Source organism: Monoraphidium neglectum, assembly GCF_000611645.1.
Source record: "Monoraphidium neglectum strain SAG 48.87 unplaced genomic scaffold scaffold00179, whole genome shotgun sequence".
Classification (NCBI taxonomy): domain Eukaryota; kingdom Viridiplantae; phylum Chlorophyta; class Chlorophyceae; order Sphaeropleales; family Selenastraceae; genus Monoraphidium; species Monoraphidium neglectum.
In genome coordinates, this window is record NW_014013449.1 from 12,725 (window position 1) to 32,210 (window position 19,486).

General features: G+C 64.9%; 4 protein-coding genes across 4 annotated transcripts in view; 2 read left to right on the top strand and 2 right to left on the bottom strand.

The window, feature by feature from the left end:
- Positions 1–5,843: 5,843 nt before the first annotated feature.
- Positions 5,844–8,216, top strand: MNEG_1724 (hypothetical protein; the record flags this gene model as incomplete). Its single annotated transcript, XM_014049796.1, has 3 exons — positions 5,844–6,134; positions 6,412–7,707; positions 8,205–8,216. 3 exons carry the CDS (start codon positions 5,844–5,846, stop codon positions 8,214–8,216), a joined length of 1,599 nt encoding a protein of 532 aa, XP_013905250.1.
- A 516-nt stretch (positions 8,217–8,732) lies between these two features.
- Positions 8,733–13,413, bottom strand: MNEG_1725 (ribonuclease Z; the record flags this gene model as incomplete). Its single annotated transcript, XM_014049797.1, has 9 exons — positions 8,733–9,506; positions 9,818–10,028; positions 10,245–11,188; positions 11,455–11,831; positions 12,085–12,146; positions 12,300–12,425; positions 12,593–12,774; positions 13,051–13,095; positions 13,342–13,413. 9 exons carry the CDS (start codon positions 13,411–13,413, stop codon positions 8,733–8,735), a joined length of 2,793 nt encoding a protein of 930 aa, XP_013905251.1.
- Positions 13,414–14,472: 1,059 nt separating this feature from the next.
- On the bottom strand, positions 14,473–17,868 carry MNEG_1726 (putative protein arginine N-methyltransferase 4.2; the record flags this gene model as incomplete). The annotated part of the gene is made up of 11 exons (XM_014049798.1): positions 14,473–14,811; positions 15,011–15,100; positions 15,310–15,378; positions 15,586–15,639; positions 15,862–15,961; positions 16,145–16,227; positions 16,504–16,563; positions 16,776–16,838; positions 17,053–17,121; positions 17,335–17,415; positions 17,761–17,868. 11 exons carry the CDS (start codon positions 17,866–17,868, stop codon positions 14,473–14,475), a joined length of 1,116 nt encoding a protein of 371 aa, XP_013905252.1.
- A 553-nt stretch (positions 17,869–18,421) lies between these two features.
- The window catches only part of MNEG_1727 (riboflavin synthase beta chain), a gene marked incomplete at both ends in the record, with an annotated part of 1,787 nt that continues 722 nt past the window's right edge, over positions 18,422–19,486 (top strand). Inside the window, 3 exons of the mRNA XM_014049799.1 lie at positions 18,422–18,658; positions 18,844–18,939; positions 19,134–19,259. Coding sequence (XP_013905253.1) covers positions 18,422–18,658; positions 18,844–18,939; positions 19,134–19,259 — 459 coding nt within the window. The remainder of the gene's footprint in view (positions 18,659–18,843; positions 18,940–19,133; positions 19,260–19,486) is intronic.

Here is a 19,486-nt window from a genome sequence, read left to right on the forward strand (position 1 = left end):
TTGCAGGCGGCAGCGATGCAGCTTCGACCGATGCTGCTGGCCGGGCCGTTGATGGGCGGCGCGTGCCTGCCGTATCGTGCTCTGTGCCCCAAGCGGGCCGCGGCCTGCTGGGGGCAGGTGCTGCTGTCATGGGGCGGCGCCGCAAGTGGTGGCCAGTCTCAGCAGCATCCGCTCCCATCGGGGCTGGCGCCGCCGCGGCAGTCGCGCCGCTGTCCGCTACCAGCTGCTCACCGCCCCCCCTGCAGGTCAGCGGGCGAGCCTGCCCAGACGCGGCCGACCACGGCCGTGGCAGCGGTGGGTTGAAGGGGCGGGACGGTGTGGCGGCAGCCGCCAGGCTGGTGCCGACCCATGCCGCCTTGCTTCTGGCCGGGCGCTCGCCGTCGTGGCCCCATCCTTCAAGCGGCTCTCGGTGGGTGCGCCTGGAGCCGCTTGCAGCACCATACTCCTCAGGGCCCCTCATATGCCAGCAAAACAAAATGTCTACAGGCCGTCCATGGCGCTACTGCAGCGAGCAGCACAGAGTGCGATCACTGCAGCGCCCGCGCCTGGCACGGCTTCAGCGCTTGACCATCGTCCGTGCACGCCAAAGCGGGGCGCGGGCGATGAGCTGTGTGTAGAGACAACAGGAGCCTATCCTTGGTGGCTCGTGATTCATAACTTGTCGAAAAAAGTTTGAACAACGGGACTGGGACACTGCTCTGTCAGATTCGACGAGCTGCAACGCCTCTTCTTCATCTACCGTACGATGTCATTCTTTCTCGTACACATATAACTTGCGAAACCACCGTTGAGATCAGATCTACCTATGGTGACAGGTGAGTGTCAGCACCACGATTACCTAATGGTCTCATCGTACTTAGCCATGATGATGTTTTACTGTGAGCAAGGAAATTCACCAAGGGGGCTGTGGGCCAGCCTTGGTGCGCGCAGCTGCCATACATCAGGGGCCGCTGTTTGTCATTGGAGCCCCGCCACGTCCAGACAGACCGCACTTTGTGTGATTACGGCATGGCCCAACCTATTGCTTCATATCTGATTGTTTACACAGGCTTCATGCAGATGCCCTTATCATATGTTGGAGTACATTGCCTAACCTGCTTGGGTGATGTCGTGTCACAATCCGCATGTGACTCCATTGCCTCTGCCGCACTGCCATGCAATTTGCATTTTCTCAGCCACACACTACAAAAGCTGTGTTGTAACATGGCGCGCACCAGAAACGTAACCTTATCACACCTGCGCAGCAGCCGTCTCCTATGCGGCCCTGGTAGCACCAATACGCTCACTGCATAGAACAGGATACACTCCACTGAGAATAATGGAACCGTTGGTGAGAAAAAGGTCCTGCACTGTCAAAAGCTGCAGCAGTGCCCGCTGCTGAAGTATCAATTATCTTCGGCCCCACTGGGCCGGGTCGCCTGGCAGGCGTCGCGTGTTGCGCACAGCAGCGCCCGGTGTGCTGAGCTGACTGGGCTCGCGCCCGCACTGGCAATGCCGCCGGTGCACGGCCAGCCTTTGCGGACCGACGCACGCACCTCAGCCTGCCGTCCTGCTTCTGGAAATGCGCCGCCTGATGCGCTTGGGCGCGGGCAGCAGCGCCATCGTCACTGACGGCTTTGCCGCCATCCATCCATGGGGACGCTGACCGGGCCCCTCACACAGTGGCACTGGGGGGCACAGCGCTCAATTGGTCGAGCTGCCCCACGCCGCCCTACCCGCGGCGCAGAAACGACTTGTTTGAGCAACCCATGCACATGAACCCGGACGCCGCCGAGGCGCCGCCCTCCATGCCCACAATGAAGGGCTGGCTGCACTCCTCGCAGATGTCGCATATGGAGTGGCGGGGCACGTCTTTTGAGAGCATGGGGCAGAAGTTGTAGGGGTTGAGGCCGCGCCAAAGGGTGTCAGGCAGGTCAGACCTTGAGCTTGCCTGGGTGCACCTAGGGTGGTGGTGGAGGGCGGGAGTGATGAGGCCGATGCGACGAGCGTGAAGTGCGTGTGTTTGACAGGCACCATTGCTTCCCCCAAGCGCTCCCAAGAAGCGGAAATCCTGCCAGTCAAGCAGCGCCCACGACTGCTGTGTCGCGTGCGGCGATGTGCCAGCCTCGCCGACGCACGTCACGCCCCTCGTCTCATCGGGACGCCCGGCAAACCCGCAGGCACAGCTTCCAGCCAGGCAGTCACGCCTGGCCTCACTTGGGGCACTCCCTCCAGTCCTTTGACTTGTCGCAGGCGGCCTCCACCCCGTGGTACCTGGCCGGCCGGGGACACGGGGCGGTTACACTAAGCGGTGACTGATGCTTGGGCGGGTGCTTGCCTTGACGCGATGCGTGGGCTGTGGCATCCATGCGGCTGGGGTTAGGATTCAACCACACAAACTAGCCATCATCAATTGCGTTTCTGGGGGACTCCAGCCGCTGAATGTGCGTCGAAACCCTCAAACCGAGACAACCGCCCTCCCCTCCTCTGCCTGGCCCCCACTGCTCTGAGCTCATCCCGCGTACAGCCTCCCCAACATGCCCCGCCCTCCGCCACCCGTGCGCGCACCCGCAGAGTGTGTAGCGGTCGTGCGAGCGCTCGCAGTAATCCCGTGAGTATGACATCAGCTCGTACTGGTGAGACGTGTTGCACACTGGCTGGCCGCAGCATTCTGTGACCGTCATCCCCACCTGCGAGTGCAGGCCAATAAGCAGGAGGGGCTTCGTGGGTGTATGTGCGCAGAGAGCGCGACAATCAGGCCAAGTGGTTATGCGTGATCGCAGCAATCATGTACACACAGCCTTGTGCCCATCCACGCACCCACTCACCTGCCCCACCCCCCCCCCCAAAGCACACAGACATGCACACGTACATGCGAGCAACCTCACAGACACACATGAGAGCATAGACCGGCTAAACTCACACCCAAGGTCACGTGCATGAACCCCTCTTTCAGATGGATAGCAGCCAAGGTGACGCACACACCCACATAAGCAACACACGAATCAGGCTGTCAGACGCATGCAGGCAGCCATGGCTACTGCAGACATCCCGTTTTTCAAGCCCACCTTGCTGTCCGGTGTCAGGCACAGTGCGCATGAGCTCCCAGACGGTGGGGCCGCTGCGCGCCGTGGCCGCTGGTTGCGCGGCCTGAGGGGGAAGCGCTCCAGCATGTCCTCATCGTTGTAGAAGGTGGCGCGCATGTTCTGTGTGTGCGTGGTGGGGTGTGTTTGGGTGGATGTATGGGTGTGTGTATGTGTGTGTTTGGGTGCCTGTTTGGGTGTGCGCGGGTGTGCGCGGGTGTGCGCGGGTGTGCGTGGGGGTCAAGGCGGGGCGTGCGCAGGCAAGCGTGCGAGCACACAAGCATGCATGTTGTTGTATGATCGCACGCATGCGTGCGTGCGTGGTGGTGCACATGAGTGCATGTGCGTATCTGCTTGTATGTGCATGTGTGTGCGTGCGCGAGCCTATGCATCTGCGTGCGTGGGGACCCCGGGGGAGAGGGGGCGGGGTGGGTTGGTGTGCATGCAAACCCCCTCATGCCGTGCTGGGGTTGAGCACATCTGTGCAGATGGTGCACGCTGTTGAAACACACACACACACACACACACACACACACACACACACACACACACCCAAACCCACACACACCCTGCCCATGTTCCATTGATATCTATCTGATTGATGGCGCGCACATATCGCCCGCTCAGGATCCCACCAAGCGCTGGAAGACCTTGCACTCTTTGTAGCAGGACCAAGTAGCATCAGCGAGCCGATGTCAGGGTTGGTGTGGAGGGACAAGGGGTTAAGGGGATTCGGAGCCCGAGCAAGACTTGCAGGGGACGCGACGCCGTGAGTGATAGAGTGGACACACAACATGCAATGTTGTATCAGAAAGTGACACAAACCTGTGCAGCAGTTCCACGGCCTGCCGTTTCGCAATTCAATCCCACTGCATACGTGCACACACATCACCCACGTTTTCTGAACGCATCCACCCACGCGCACATGCGTGCGCGTGTCGCCGTGCAGGCACACACTCACGCACATGCAGGCGCGCACCCTTCTTGTGAGCCTTCCAGTCGTCCCGCTGGTGCTCCTGGCAGCAGTACTCCACCATGCTGCGAGGGAAGGGGACAGTGCGGGGTCATGGCAGGAACACGTGTTGCCAAAGCTTGCGACAGGCCTGGGCGGCCCAAGGCAGTGCTGCACTGGCCTAAAGGTGAGCATACACACATGCGATGCAGAATGTGCGTATTTCAAGCAAGCAGCAGCCATGCCCCTGCAGCCATCGCTGGCCAGCCCCACGCGCCGCTGCCATCGGCTAGCCCGCCAGCCTTACGAACCAGCAGGCAGAGCACTTGTAGAGCTGGGTCTGCCCCCCAGCGTCACAGCCTGGCAGCTCGCAGCGCCTGGGGTACCACCACTGATTGTGACGGGACTCCTCCTTGCGTGCCGCAGTGGTGGCCGGCGTTTTGGGCGGCATGGCGGCGTGCAGCCCAATTCGATGGCCGCTTTGCTGCGCACGCTGTTGTAATGCAGCTGCCGAGGTCTGTGGCAGCACAGCCGATCCCCCTTTAATCTTGGGCGTCCTCAGGTTGCTTTGCACGATTGACGCCCCAAAAGTGCGTGGTCTTGAGTGCGATCTGACAGTCGCAACCCGAAACGTGCGTTGTGTTGGAAATGATCAGGGACAAGGCAGTAATAATTGCTTTATGGAATGGCCTCAGCTGCGCAGGCCGCTCATGCTTGAAATCGCTCTGTGCCACGGCGGCAGGAGCATCCAGTCAGGTGTGCCAGCATGCCCCTTTCGTCATTTTGCAAATCTGCCACTCTAATTGCTCCGCCAGCGCACAATGTGTTGTGCACACTGTCCGTTGTCGCTGCCCTGCGGCAGGGTGCCGCGGTGCAGCCTGCAAGAGGCACAGCTGGAATCGGGGAGGGTGAGAGGGGGGGAGGCCACCCGAGGGGCCCTGGACTGCAAGCCCGCGTTCGGGGGCGGGAGTGCACTGAAAACGCAGGTGAAGAGGAGAGAGCATGCAATATTGTCACGTGTGGAAGTTCTGTACCCCAAGGCCATGCTTAGACACATACGAACCTGTTTGCAGCCAACCGAGCACGCCCTGGAGGTGCCTGTCGGCTTTTGAGTGGTGCGGGTGCTGCAGAGAGGGTACTGTCAACTACATTTGCGCACTTTCAACAACCTTTGTACCACACAGATAATGAAAGTATGCTTGAACTACCTTGGAGCCGTAGTCGGCCGTCACCGTCTCACCGGGGATTCTAGTGTGCGGCAAGCAGCAGAGTGCACAAAGCGAGTGGGGTATCCCTGCCCGTAACCTTCCCACCGGTACTCACAAATCACCTGACAATGCTCATGTGCACTTACTCCTCCTGGGCGCACGTGCGTCCCCCTGCCCTTGCGCTGGTGCACGACTCTCCTGGCGGTGCTGACCGTGCAGTGCCTCGGGTGATAAGCGTCATGCAACCAGCCGCGCCACCGCTATGAGATAGGACGACCGCCCAGTTTCAATCAATATAACCATTCAAGACAGCCCCTTTCAGCAGCGGCTCGGTGCTTCCAGTATCACATACGTACAGTACTGTTGATCACCGAAACTGATTGACAACGAACGAGACAGCGGGTCCACCTTGTTCTGACAGTCGAAATCAAGACGATTCTTCACTCTTCGCTTGCTGACTCAGGCTCTTGCCCTCGCGCACCCCTGGTGGTGCAGCGCGTTGCCGCCCCTGGAGCAAAGTTGTGCACCCTGGTGGTGCAGTCACCCTGCCCGGCCTGCCGCACACGCAGCATGACCGCCGCCCAGGCGCGCCTCGAGCGCGCCCTGCAGCAATTGATCGAAATGGATCCTGTCCTGCGCCGTGCAGGCGCGGCCGGTGGCCTGGACCCGGCCACAGCGATGAAGTTCGACGCGGCGCTGTGTGAGTTGGATGAGGCGTCGAGCGCCGCCCCCGACACGCCGCTGCCCCAGGAGCAGCTGTTGCAGCTTCAGCACATCCTCCGCGCCAGCTGCGAGCGCGGCCGCGACGCCGCGCCGTTCAGGTCGGCGTTCGCGGCGGCGGGGGTGCGGGGGCTGCTTATTGGGTTCCTCAGCCCCACATTGCCGCATCAGGGCGGCCACCGGCGGCAGCAGGTAAGCGGGGCCAAGCTGCCGTTCTGGATTTACCCCTCCCCCCCAAAAAAAACAATCCATTGACTGTTGATGTGACGCCTCCCTCGCTTGGGCGTTGGGCGGGGGTCAACCCTGCGCTGCGCAGCGTCTCCGGCCTTCTTGCCTGCCAGCCGAGTGTCATTGCTTGTCTGCTCTCCCGCCAGCAATGACACGAACACCACAAGGCAGCGGAAGGCCACGCCTCCTGCCAGCGCCCCGCCACTGCTGAAGCCCGATCCCTGCGCCCAAACCGCACCAGATTGCCCGCACGCCCGGCATGCTGCAAGCCCTGTGCGGCTGCATTCGCCGCTGGCCTGACGACCCCATCATCGCCGACGCCGCGGCGACCGCCATCGAGCTGATGATGACATGCCATGAGCTGCGCCCTGTCGCCCTCCAGACGCCACATCTGGTGGACTCGCTCTGCGCCGCCGCGGCGCGGTCCAAGGGCAGCAGCCGCGGCTTCAGCGTCGCGCTCGCGCCGCTCTGGGGGCTCATCGCCGCAGGCGGGCCGCCGGTCGCGCTGCGCGCAGTGTCAGAGCCGGGCCTCGTGCGGGCGGCGGCGCGCGCGGCGGTCAGCGCAGATGGCGGCCACCTCCGTGAGCCCGCACACGCGCGCGCCCTCGGCTTCCTCTCAGAGGCTCTGCGCCAGCTGCTGCTGCCCGGGGCGGCGGGCGGCGAGGGCGCCTACCTCCGCGCCGCGGCGACGCCGGGCGTCGCCGACGCGGCGGCGCGCAACGTGGCGCACGAGACGTCGCTGCACATGCTCATGCCCGCGACCAAGCTCCTCAGCATCCTGCTGGAGCACCATGGCTCCCGCGCCGCCGCCGCGCGCGCGGCGCTCGACGCCGGCGCGGCGCCCGCGCTGCTGCGCCTGACAGCCCACGCGCGAGACGACGTGCGCATGTGGGCGGCGCACTGCGTCGCCATCCTCGCCAACGTGGGGCCCGCGCGGGCCGACCTGCTTTTGCGCCCCGCCGCGCTGCCCGCGCTCGCGGCCGCGATCCGGCGGCCCGGCGCGGGGGCGCCGCCGGACGGCTGCGCCGCGTTTGCGATGGAGGCGGCGGCAAACCTCGTCGCGGCCGACCCGGCCGCAGCGGCGGCGTTTCTGGCCATCGCGCTGCCAGGCGGCGTCCTGCCTGCTTTTGCCCGTCATCTTGACGACCCGCAGGACGTCGTCTCAATTTTCGCCGCCCGCACCCTGGCAGCCCTCACAGAGGCAGCCGCCGCCGCTGGCCCTGCCCGCCTCGCTGCCACCGCCGCCGCGCCGGGGCTGGTTGCAGCGGTCGGCGCGGGGCTTGCGCGCGTGGTCCAACACGGTGAGGGCGCGGTCGTGTCGCCGAGCGCGCGGCCGGAGGAGCGGCCGAGCCGGGCAGAGGCTGTGTTGATTGTCAGCGAGACCGCGGGGCACCTGGCTGAGTCGCTCGACCGCCTGACTTCCACGGGCCCGGCGGCGGTGGCGGCGCTGGGAGGGGTGGAGGGGCTGGAGGCGGCGCTGGCCGAGTTTGCAGGCGCCCCTTGGACGTTGGACGAGGACGCGGCCGCCGCGGCGCGCGTGCTATGGCGGCTGCGGGCCGCAGCGCGAGGGCACGCGGCTGGGGGCGCGGCGGCGCGAACGTCAGCCAGCGGGGGCGGAGTCGCAGCGGGGGAAGCTGGCGCGCCTGCACGCGGGGCAGGGGCCCGCCCGTCGTCCGCGGCGGCGGCTTGTGCTGCCTGTGGCAAGACGCAGGCGGAGGAGGGCGTCAAGCTGCGGCTCTGCCGCGGTTGCAGGGCGGTCAGGTGTGCCGGCTGGCACCATCATGATGTCACGTGTGCGGATGCGCGTGGGTGGATGACTGGATGCTTGGCAAGTGCGCCTTGGGGCGGTGCCCCTTTATGTGCCCCGTGCAGTCGTCTTGATCGCACCCCAGCATGTCACTGCTGTTGTTGGGCATGCTTTTGGGCAGCTGAGGGGGCCTCATCATCCTGCTGCACCCATCACCGCTCTATCCCCAGAAACGGCACAAACGGGGGCTGGTGCAACCCTCTCTCCTTGGCGCTGCCCTGCCGCAGGTACTGCGGTGAAGCCTGCGAGAGGAAGGACTGGACGGAGGGGGGCCACAAGCAGAAATGCAGGCCGATCCGGGGTGTGCGGCTGAGGGTGCAGGCGCTGAGTGAAAGCAAGCAGGTCGCGTCCTGAGCTTCTGGGCACGCACGCCGGCGGCCACGACCATCAGTTGTTGTGTTTGAGCTTTCCCTTGTTTGATGACTGCATGAGAGTTGCTTGTGGCCCGCATCACGTATCACTTTCTGCAGCAGAGTCTGGTGGTGCATGTGTGCTTGCAGCAGGCTGTGCCGCCTCGCATCTTGTGCGCAGGGCGCGGAGACGCTGCTTGCTCGTCGAGGCGTGCTCGGGGTGCCGGCCAGCGCAGTCGCTGCTAGAGCGCCCCGGGGTAAACACATCGCTCTCCTTGAAAGCAGCTCGCACCAACCCTGCCCAAGCCTCTGGCATGCTTGTGAACGCACAACCCTCGCCATCAGCCATCATGGGTGCAGAGACCTAGCCCAGCGCTGTTACACCACGCCAGCTCCGCCCCCGTGCTACCGCCCCTCCTGGCGTACGCCGCCCGCGCCCGGCACTGCAGCAGCGGCGCCCTCGCCGCCCTCGCCCTCGTCCGCGCCATCCACAAAGCCCTCCTCCCGCAGCAGCTCGTCCGCCGCTGGCACCACCAGCGGCAGCCACGGCAGGTCCGCTAGGTTCACGGTCATGAAGTCAAACCCGACGGCCACGCTGCGCCCCACCATCGACAGCAGCGCAGTGCCGCCGGCCGGCGCCGCTGTGCCGGCGGCCCCCTCGCCCGCGTCCGCGTCTGCGTCCGCAGCCGCGCCCGTGCCCGCGAGCACGGGGATTTTTGGGTACCTGCTGCTGAAGTGGGTGAGCACGGTGCGGTACACCCCGGAGTCCCGCGCCACCCCCAGCGCCTCGCTCAGCGTGCTGTGCCGCTTCGCCAGCGCGTCCCCCGCGAGCTCGTCCTCAAACGTCGCCTCGTGAACCAGCAGCGTCGCGCCGCGCGCCGCGGCGACGACGGACGCGCAGGGGCGCGTGTCGCCGCTGAACACCACGCTCCAAGGCGGCCGCCCGCCGCCGCCGCCGCCGCCGTCAGCTGCGTCCCCGCCGCCGCCGCCGCCGGAGAGCTTGAGCCCGGTGCTGCGGGCGACGTGGTGCACAGGGAACGCCTCCAGCTGGGAGAGGCCCAGTCGCGCCCGCGCAGCTTCCAGGGCGTCGAGCACTGCCCTGGGCGGCGCACGGGCGCCCGGGTGCTGGGAGTCGTGGAAGTGGGAGCTGGGGAGGAAGGTGTAGCGCAGGGGCAGCACCTGGCGGGGCGAGGGTGTGCGTGTGTGAGTGCATGTGCGAGTGTGCGAAAGGGAAGGGGCGGCAGAAGGTGGGAGGGGGAGGGGGAATGAGGGAGCCGGCAACGACAATCAGCGGATGCGACGCCCTAATCGGATGGACGCCAAAAGTGTGAGCTTTGGCACGGTCGCAGCAGGCCAGCAGGTTGCCAAAGAAGCGCATCAACTCAGTCGCCGGCGGTGACGCCAGTCCAGCAAGCGGGCCGGGTGAAGCAATACGCCGAATCCGCCCACCGACCCCGCCCCGCCCCTCACGGGAACCGCCGCGCGCGCACCCTGCTGTACTCCTGCAGCACCCTGAGCAGCGGGAACGGCCCGATGACCAGCAGCGGCGGCGCGCCGGCGCGCTGGCGCCGCAGCAGCAGCGGGTAGAGGCCGCCGTGGTGGTCCGCGTGCATGTGGCTGATCCACACAAACTGGAGCTCCTGGATGCGCCGCTCCGCGTCCGCCGCGCCGTAGCGGCGCTCCAGCTGCCCCATCGCGTCCCTGGGAGCAGAGGGGCAAGGTGGCGGCAGGCGCTGCGTTCCAAGGGCCCGCGCTGCAGCTCCCTCCGAGGTGTACGTGCGCACACCAAAAACGCCAACATCGGCAACACCGATGCGCAAGCAATCGCTGACGCACCGCACGCCGCCGTCCCAAGGGGGACCGCCCCTGCCCCCTCCCCCGGCCCCACGCCTGACTGTGCCCGGCGCCCCCACTCACTCTCCGCAGTCCGCCAGCGCGCCGCCGCGCGCGAAGCGGTCCAGGTAGTAGCTGCTGACATTGCGGTAATTGCTGGGCACCGCGCTGACCGTGCCCAGCAGCACAACCTCCAGCTCGTCGCGCCCCACGCCCCGCAGTTCGGCCGGTACCGCAGCCGCGGCTGCCTCCGCCTCCGCCGCCTCGGCCCCGTTGCCGCCCGCCGCGCCGCCGCCCGCGGTATCTAGGGCGGCGAGCAGCGCGGCGCGCGAGGCGCGGAACTGGCGCAGCAGCGCCTCGACGCGGGGGTGCGCGGCCAGCAGCCCATGGCGCAGCTCCGCCAGCTGCAGCGGGGGCGGCACGTCGGCCGCGGTGAGGCCGCGCTGCCTGGCGGGCATCAAGACCAGCCGCGTCATGTGGGGGCCGGCGGCCGGGCCGACGCCTTCTAGTTGCTCTTCCTGCTGCTGCTGCTGCTCTTGCTGCTGCTGTTGCGGGTCTCCCGCCGCTGCGGCCGCGACCGCCCCCAGCGGGAAAACAGAGGGGTCGAGCACGTTCAGCTTCGTCTGGAGGCTGGCCGCCGCGCGGCACGTCGTGTCGCGCTGCCCCGCCGCCGAGGCCAGCACGTGCCGGCATGCGGGGCCGAAGCGAGCCATGAACGCTTGGTAGGCCGCCGACTCGCTGACATCAGCAGGCGTCAAGTGGATGACAAACAACTCCCTCCCTGGCTGCTGCTGCGCTCCTGCCGCCGTCGCTGCCTCACCTGGCTGCTGCCGCTGCTGCTGCTGCTGCTGCTGCTGCAGCCGCTGCACCTGGGGTGCACCCTCCACCGCCGCCAGATGGGCCGCGGTGGGGCAGTCAACGATCAGCAGCAGGGGGCCGGGGACGGCGGGGCTCATGACGTCAGACGGCTGCACAGTGACGCCGGCCGGCGTCGTGACCGGCGTGTCGCGCTGCAGCTGGCCATACAGCTGTGGTCCAAATTGGCAACCACAAAGTGGCGCGCGGCGTGGCGAAGGGAAGGTTAGAAGTCAGCGATGCATGTGAATGACACCGCAAGTCTCTGGCAGCTGCCAAGGCGATTGCATCACGAGGTGCAACCTGCGACTCGACACCGCTGCGCCAGGTCCTCAACACTAGGCAGCTGCTCCCAGGCCCCAGACCATGTCAATGGCGGCCACCTCGAACCAAAGGTACGAGGGTGCTCCCAGCGCCCCTGTCGGCCGTCTCCACTCACCGGGCCGGGTGGCACCCCGAGCGCCTTGGCTTTGACCGGGTCAAACTTGCCAGGAACATCCGCCAGCTCACAAAGGTACAGGCACACGCCCTCCCCCTCCCCCGCTGCCGCTGCTGCTGCTGCCGCTGCTGCTGCTGTTTCTGCAGGACTGCCCGCCCCTGTAGGACCGTTGTTGGTGGAGCCAGACGGCTCGGTCCCTGTGCGCTGCTTTTTGGCAACAGGCTCGCTGCCTGCACCCGCGTTGCCACCCTCGGCCCCGCCCGATGCTGCCGCCACTGGCAGTCCCTGCTGATGGGGCTGCTGCTTGCAGGGTCGCGTGTAGATGGCAGTGATGGTCACGAACGGATTCTGGACGACAGGGGCGGCGCAGCTGCCACCTGCGGATGGATGTGCAAGGGGATGGAATTGGCAGGTGGTGCCAACCGTTTGTGGCCGCAGGGCAGGCGCTAGCGCCGCTGCAAGGCACTTTGGCAAACCCATGTCAATGCCAGCGCCATGCTAATCCCGATGCCACCGCCTTCGCTTGGCACCATCGCAGGCATCCACACCGGACACCGCCGCAGCCAGGCTGGTGTGCTACAATGTCGCCTTGCCGTCGCCAAAATGCAAGCCACGACCGGCCCCCCGCACCCGCCTCCACAACTTCCAAAGAGATGTTATTGCTGGCGTAGGGCTGGAACGCCTGCGAGTAGCTGCGGCATCCAGGCGGGCCTGCGCAGCGGCAGGGTATGAAGGTGCGCAGCTAGCGCGTCAGGTGGGGATGGCAAGGCCTCTGCTGCTGCCCGCCGCACCAGTCTCTGCTGCTGCCCCTGCTGCTGGTCCTGCTGCTGTGCCTGGGCTCCTACTCCTGCTCCTGCTCCTGCTGCTGCTCGTGCGGCTGCTCCTTGATTTTTGGCAATGCTACGCTCCAGATGCGCATTTCATCCAACCAATGCTGCTGCTGTCGCCCTGATACTCTGGCCATACTGGCACTGCACAAGCGCATGTCGTGGTGCTGCTGTTGTCTGAAATTCTTGACCGTGCTGACGGTGCACATGTTTCTGTGCCCTGCTGCTGCGTAACCTGCGACTCCTCCTGCACCGCTTGCAAGCCAGCCCCCACCCTTGTCGCTGCCCTAGACTCCCACAGCCCCCCGCACCCCGCCGCGCGAGAGGCCTCACCGATCAGCCGCGCCTTGAAGGGCTCTGCATCCAGCAGGCCGCCGCACTTCACGAGATCCGGCCCCGCCGGCGCCAGCGTCAGAAGCAGCCCCGGCAGCCCGGCGAGGGTGTCCGTCGAGGTGCGCGTCGCCAGCACGGTGTTGATGCGCGATATGCGCACCTGGGGGAAAGGGGGCGGCGGCCCGGGCCCCGGCGGGGCGCGTGAGAGCTGGCGGGCAGCCGCGTCTGGAAGCGAGCTCCATCTGAAAAGGGCGTGGCAGCACTGCCTGCTGACAGTGCACCAACCAATCAAAAGCAAGTCTGTGATAAGTTGGCGGGATGCATCATGGGCTTGCATGGGCCCGAAATCCAGGCAACGGCGCCTTGCCTTGGACTCGAGCGCCAGCCGCTGCAGGCCCTCGCCGCAATTGAAGAGGTAGCGTTCGGTGTCAAACACCAGCAGCAGCGACGGTGACGCGGTGGAATTGTCCGCATTGAGCACCTGGCGTCCGCGGGTCGTCGGGGTGGGGGCGCCGCTAGTGGAGCGGTGCGGGGCTCCCGTACAAAAGCAGAGCTGTGCAATTCGCTGTCAAGCTGCACAGGGCAAGGCTCATCACATCAATGCCACAGCACAGGAGCTGCCGCATTGCTTCTGGTAGTGGCCATACACTCAGCAGAATCCTGGTCAGTGGAAGAAGATACAGCAGAGCGCCTCATGAAGCGGCGCCGCCTGTGACGTTGCGCGCACCTGCACATGGCTGATGTAGTGGGCCTTAGTGGATGCGGCGCGAGAAGTATTTGCGCTTCGGGGCTTCCCCATTCCGTCCTGGTGAGCCGCACACGGCAGCAGGGACCGCGGGCGCCAGATCGCCAGCTGAAGCCCCTTCTGCCTCAAAATACGAGCAGCTTGCATGCGTTGAGATCGTGGTAGTACATTGTTTCCACTCGGAGGCGACTTGCGCAGGCTTGATGTGGCACCCGCTGGCTACCCGCCCCACTGCTCGTCGCCTGCTGCTTGTACTGGCTGCTGTGCTCCAGGTTGTAATTCGCCACATGTGCGTCCCGCGGCTGAGCTGAGCCGCAGAGCAAAGCGTTTTGCGCCCCGCACCCACAGGACCTCCTTCCTCCATACAACACAACTGCTCTGCGGTGAACTGCTTGCGAGCATGGGACTTGCCTCCGTGGTAGCCTGGTGGATGTTGACTGCCTCTCATGTGCCTGTGGCACTGTCCCCTCATAAATGGTCGCTGTATTCGCTTTCACATAGGGCACACGTCCACCACAACAAGTCAAATGGCCATTGTGCCGAGTGAAAAAAGGCCGCATCCACTGCCAATCACTCACTCTCTCTCATCTGTGGAATTGAGGTGACAGACGACGCGAAGGCGGTGCACGCGCTGGGACACGTGGCGGGCCACAAAGACGCACACGAAGCGCCACAGGCGCAAATGACCCAAAGTCGTGCGGTGGTATGACACGGATAGCCGCGTGGATACGCCGGCTCGCGGGTGCACGCAACGAGGCGTGACACTTGAATGAGGGACAATCAGTGAACATCCACCCAGGTGACACCACGCCCCCGCGGTGTAGGGCATGCATGAGCTGCGGCGCAACCAATCCCACAGGCACCAGGGGGGCGCGCTTACGCGCCCCTGCAACGACCAGCGACGACAGGACCGCTCACTGCACCCTCGGCTTGCACCCGGCCACGGCTTGCACCTGGCCATCCAGGCCGGGGCCCAGGAGGTGCCATACTGTGATGACAGACACGTGTGCGCACACGCAAACCACGACCTGCAGCCACACAGCTTACGACCGCGCGGGCGAGGCCACGGCATCCAGGCAGGGACGACGACCAGCGGCAGCGCAGTGCTGGCCCCTACTCAATGTTCCACGCGAGCTGGCGGCTGCTGCCCGGCTGCCCGTCGATGCTCACGCCCATCTCCACCCTCAGCAGCCGGTGGTTGTCCTTCCGCCGGTCGACCTTGATCGACGCCTTGAGCATGTCGCCGGGGGAGCACTCGACCGGCGGCACGACGTAGAAGCTCTGCTGGCCCCAGTGGGTCGCGCCGGTGGGGTCGGGCGCCGTGGTGAGCGTGACGGGCGTGTCGGCGGGGTGCGCGTCGCTGCCGCGGAAGGCGACGTCGAACCAGCCGCAGAAGGCGTGGACGGGGCCGCCCTCGACGACATCCATCTCAAATTCCTCCTCAATGCCAGCCTGTTCACACGCCAGGGTTCGCGGTGTGTCGTGAGAACAATTAGGGGACCGACACATCAGGGGTGTTGGCAAAGAAAGTAGGGGCCGCATCTGAGAGCAGTGTGGCGTTGACAGCCCAGACCATCCCACCTTTGTCCCATGCGATACTCTGCAGCCTGTCAATACATCGGATTGCAGCAATACATGACGCAACCCCCACCTTGATCTGCTCGATTGTGACCTTCCCCAAGTCGTAGGACTTGAAGGGCGTCCCCGGGCCCAGCAGCTGGCTCGGGTGCACGTCGCACCACTGGAAGCATAGGTGGCGTTTGAGGGAATGGGGAGGGGTCAGTGTCCGAGCCGAAAGTACTGATCCCGCGCCTAGGCGCGGCACAATCCCTTGGCTTGAGACGGGCTGCTTCCGAGCTCTGCGCCCTAGCTGCGCTTGCCGCCAGGCGTGCTGGTGCGTGCCTTCCCTCCTAGGCAGCCCCGGAAGCCCATGCCTGCCGACCACCCCACCTGCGCCGTCTGAAGGTAGTACTCGCGCTGCTCTTGGCGGAAGGTGTCGTTCAGGCACTCCAGGTCCACCTGGGGACCGCAGAGGTCAGAGGTGGATTGTTGGGCAAAACGTGCAGGCTGAGCGGCTTCAGAGGCGCTGCGCGCGCATCGTCGTGAGAGGATTGTATGGCTGAGGCTGAACAACTGCATAGCTGGCGTCAACGCGGGAGCGATGGCGACCTCCCTGATGCCTCCTATTGTGCTTTACAGCCTGGTGCCAGACAGCCACAAACCTACCTGGTAGAAACTCTGCATCTCCTGGATGAACTCAGCCCACCCCTCCATAGAGCCCTGCGGCCACAGGGCGCGCGCCATACGAGGGCTTTCAAGCTCCCTTGTCGCTGATAACACAGGCAATGCCAGCGTTTCACGTGACTCACTGCGCAATCTCCGCAGCTGCACAGAAGTCAGCTCACGGAAAACCTGCGTAGACCCGCACCACTTGAGGGACCCCCGACCTTCCAGGGGTGCCCTTCCAGTACCCCCTGTTTGCCCAACCCAACCCGGCCGCACCTGGAACTCTGTGTTGCGCCGCGAGCCGACCTCCGTGTGGATGGGGGCCATGAACATGCGCGCGTGGCTGGGGTACATGGCGCCATCTGGCTTCATGAACCTGAGGGGGCCGGGTGATAGGTGACCGCGCGTGGTTGGAAGCGGCCGGGATGGTGCGAAAGGGCGATGCAACAACGCCCAAGTTGAGGCGCTGCACTGCGCCTTGAGCAGCCGCCATAGGAACCTGCTGATCACGCCAACGACCCAACGCCGGACCAGGCGCCTCTCGCACCCAGGCCCTCACTTGTCCCGTGCCAGCAGCACGCTGTCGAGCATTGACTCGCGCAGCAAGAAGTAGCCCATCCACTCGCTGATGACGACGTCCACCTGGGGGGGCAGCGCGGCGTTGGCACACGTGTAGGGCAAGGGGCAAGCACACTCAGCCTCACACTCAGCAAGGAGCAAGCACACTCAGCCTCACAATCAGCAACGGGCAAGCACACTCGGCAATGTTTTTTTGAGGTCTGCACCCACAATCCCGCAGCATGCCACCTAATTCTGCAGCGGCGTGCCAGGACATCGGCACGACTGCTTTTCATTGGTGCATAGGCCTCCAAACGCGCAAAGTGTTTAGTTGGTGCCCCGCGTTACATTATCACTCACCTTCTCCGGCAGCTCGATGGTCTCAATGGTGCCCTGAATCACTTCGATGACGTCACCGAACTGTAGCAGGATCATACGCGTTGCGCGCGCGATGTTCAGAACAGACAGTCCAGACATGCAGGATGCTTCACAAACCCCCGCGCCCCTGCTGCTGCCTGGGCCACCTGCGTTGTGCAGGGCGTGCCTGCCACACCCAGCTGCTGCACCCGCCTGCTGCCTCGACGCCCGCACACCGTGCGATGTCCGTTCAAGGCCACAAACTGCCTTCCCACCTTGTTGTGCTCCACCAGCTTGCGCGCCGTCTTCGCCATGTCAGTGGCCTCAACTGCGTATACCTGGGTTGGGATTGGGATCCACATGGAAGGTGCTCAGGAGGCGCATCGCACACCTAGAGCATGCACGGCCCAAAGGACAAGCCCAGGAAGCCCCAAAACCCCGTGGCGTGACCTGGAGCTACCCAGATGTCTGGCTGGCCGCAGATCAGGCCCCGCCACGCGGGCCAACCGAATAATGGTGTTGCGCCACTGCTCTGCGCGTGATTCTGCTTACCTTCTTTGCTCCTGCCTTGGCGGCAAATATGGCCAGAATGCCGCTGCCAGTGCCCACATCCAGAACCACCTGCAAGCAGAGGAGCGAGCGCGCCGACAGCACCAAGATCAGTCAGGCTCTAAGCCGCCGCCGCCGCGGCGCGGGCGCGCACGGCCCCACAAACCCTCCTCGAGCCCGCTGTCAGGTAGCCTAGCAGGGTGCAAAGGCTGATCTGTGCCACGCGCGTTGTGCCACGACTGCTGGGTCGCAGGGCCGCTGCGCTCTCCCAGAGGGCCGGGTCACCTTTCCGTGGAACTGGCGCCTGTTCTGCAGCACAGCGTTGTAGTAGGCGCCAGTCCGCTTGTGGTCCTCAAGCATGTCCTTCTGCGCTCGCAGTTCAGTCAAGGGGTGGGCGCGTTGGTTCCCTGCAAGTCTGTGGCGGGTCATGCTGATTCGACGCAGGTTGGCGGCTGGGGGAGCGACCTGCTCCTCTCGGGCTCGCTGCGTGGGCAGTGGGGTGGCTGCCAGAACCAGCCCATAGCTGCGCCGTGTGCACGATCGCCGCAGGGTTGCTTGTAGCATCCGGTGGTCATGCCCAAAGTCAGGACGGCTGCCCCAAGCGACAGCCGCTGCGCTTGCCGCCGCCGCCTCGTGCCGTCGCCACCACCCCGCCAGCGCAGGCTGCGGCACGGCAGCTAGCCCAGGCCGCGGGCATGGAACAAGACATACCTGGTGGTACAGGTAGGCGTACGTGCAGAAGTAGTTGGCGAAGTCGGTGCTTTCCGGCGCCTGGCCGTCGAGGGACGACAGGCGCTCGCTAGCAGCGTTGCGACCCATGATGATAGGTCTGTTGAAGCGCCTTGAAACTTCGGGACGCACACGAAACAGCGGCAGGCGCCCTGGGGCGAAGATCGCGGTACGAGCCAGATCGCTAGATCTGGTTGATCTGCTGAGTGCGGTTCGGGGTGACGTGAGCGAAATGATGACTTGTCATGAGCTTGGTGTCACGCTGATTTTGACCTCGCTCCTGTGAAATGGACGGTTACGAAATCGAACGGGCCGCCGCAACGATGACTACAGAGAAGACCAGCTGCCGGCTCGACAGCGAGGTCGACCCGGCACTATGTTATGCGTTGACTTCAAAGCCGTGAACTGGTATACTTTAGTATCGTGTGTCACTCAAATACCCCTCGCACAGCACAATGCAAACGCAGCTCAGACAGGCAGGGTGCGGTCTCGGGCCCACGATTGCGAAAAACGCCAATGTGATGTCTAAGAATGTCTTCAGGACTAGCAGCAGCTCCCGTACCGGTGAGAACGGTGAGTTCTTCGCACGAGTCTCCCCGAGGACGCCCATTTTTACCCCTGCGATTCGTCTTTATGCGCAGTGATGCGAGTTTCAAACGTCAGCGGCGCGTCGGTGCCCCAGCAGGCCCAGCGGCGGCAGCAGCGGCGCGCGCTGCGTGTGCGTGCAGAAGCGACCATCCGCCACGGTGCCGTGGTCGCCAAGCCCGACATGCGCTTCGCTGTTGTGGTGGGCCGCTTCAACGACCTCGTCACCAAGCTGCTGCTGGAGGGCGCGCTGGGCGCCTTCAAGAGCCATGGCGCAAACCTGGACAACGTCCAAGTGGGTGGGGCCGCGAAAACTGCAGCTCGCACGTGTGGGCATGCCCACGCTCTGTGCTGTTTCATTCAGAGAGGCGTTGTGTGCGATCAGCTGCAGCTTGAGCACAATTGCAGTGGTCCCTTGGAACAGCGTCAGCCGCTTCACGCTGCGCACGGCGTGCCGCACTGCCGCTCTGCCGCCTGCAGGTGGTCTGGGTGCCCGGCAGCTTTGAGCTGCCCGTCGTAGCGAAGGCCATGGCCAAAAGCGGCAAGTTTGATGCGGTTGTGTGCATCGGCGTTGTGGTGAGGAACCCCTGCGTGGGTGCGGAGGCGAATTCGGGGGTGGCGATGGCAGCAGATCTGGCCCGGCGCAGTGATGGCCGCAGCATGGTCGGGATGCCCAGAGTTGGAACCCCTCTGTAGCCAGCCTCCCAGGCTGCCTCATGCAGTGCGTTCAGGTGGTATCCTGTCCACAACATTCTCATAAACCGCCCCAGGTCCGCGGCGCCACAACGCACTACGACGCGGTTGTGAGCGCCGCCACCAGCGGCGTGCTCAACGCGGGCGTGGACACCGGCGTGCCCACTGTGTTTGGCGTGCTGACCTGCGACACGATGGAGCAGGTGAGCGCACGCAGCCTTGCCAACCACACCGGGATGCTCTTGATAGCGGCAAGTGGCAAGGGTGGGGTCTTAGAGTGCCACAGGGTAGGGTGGGCAGTGGCATGGCCGTGCCACCGTCATCATCTTCAGCAGCACGTCGCTGGCTGCCGGAAGCTGCACGCTTGACAGACGCGAAGCTGGGCGCAGAAAGGGGCAGGGGCATGGGACAGCATCAGTGAGGGTGGGTG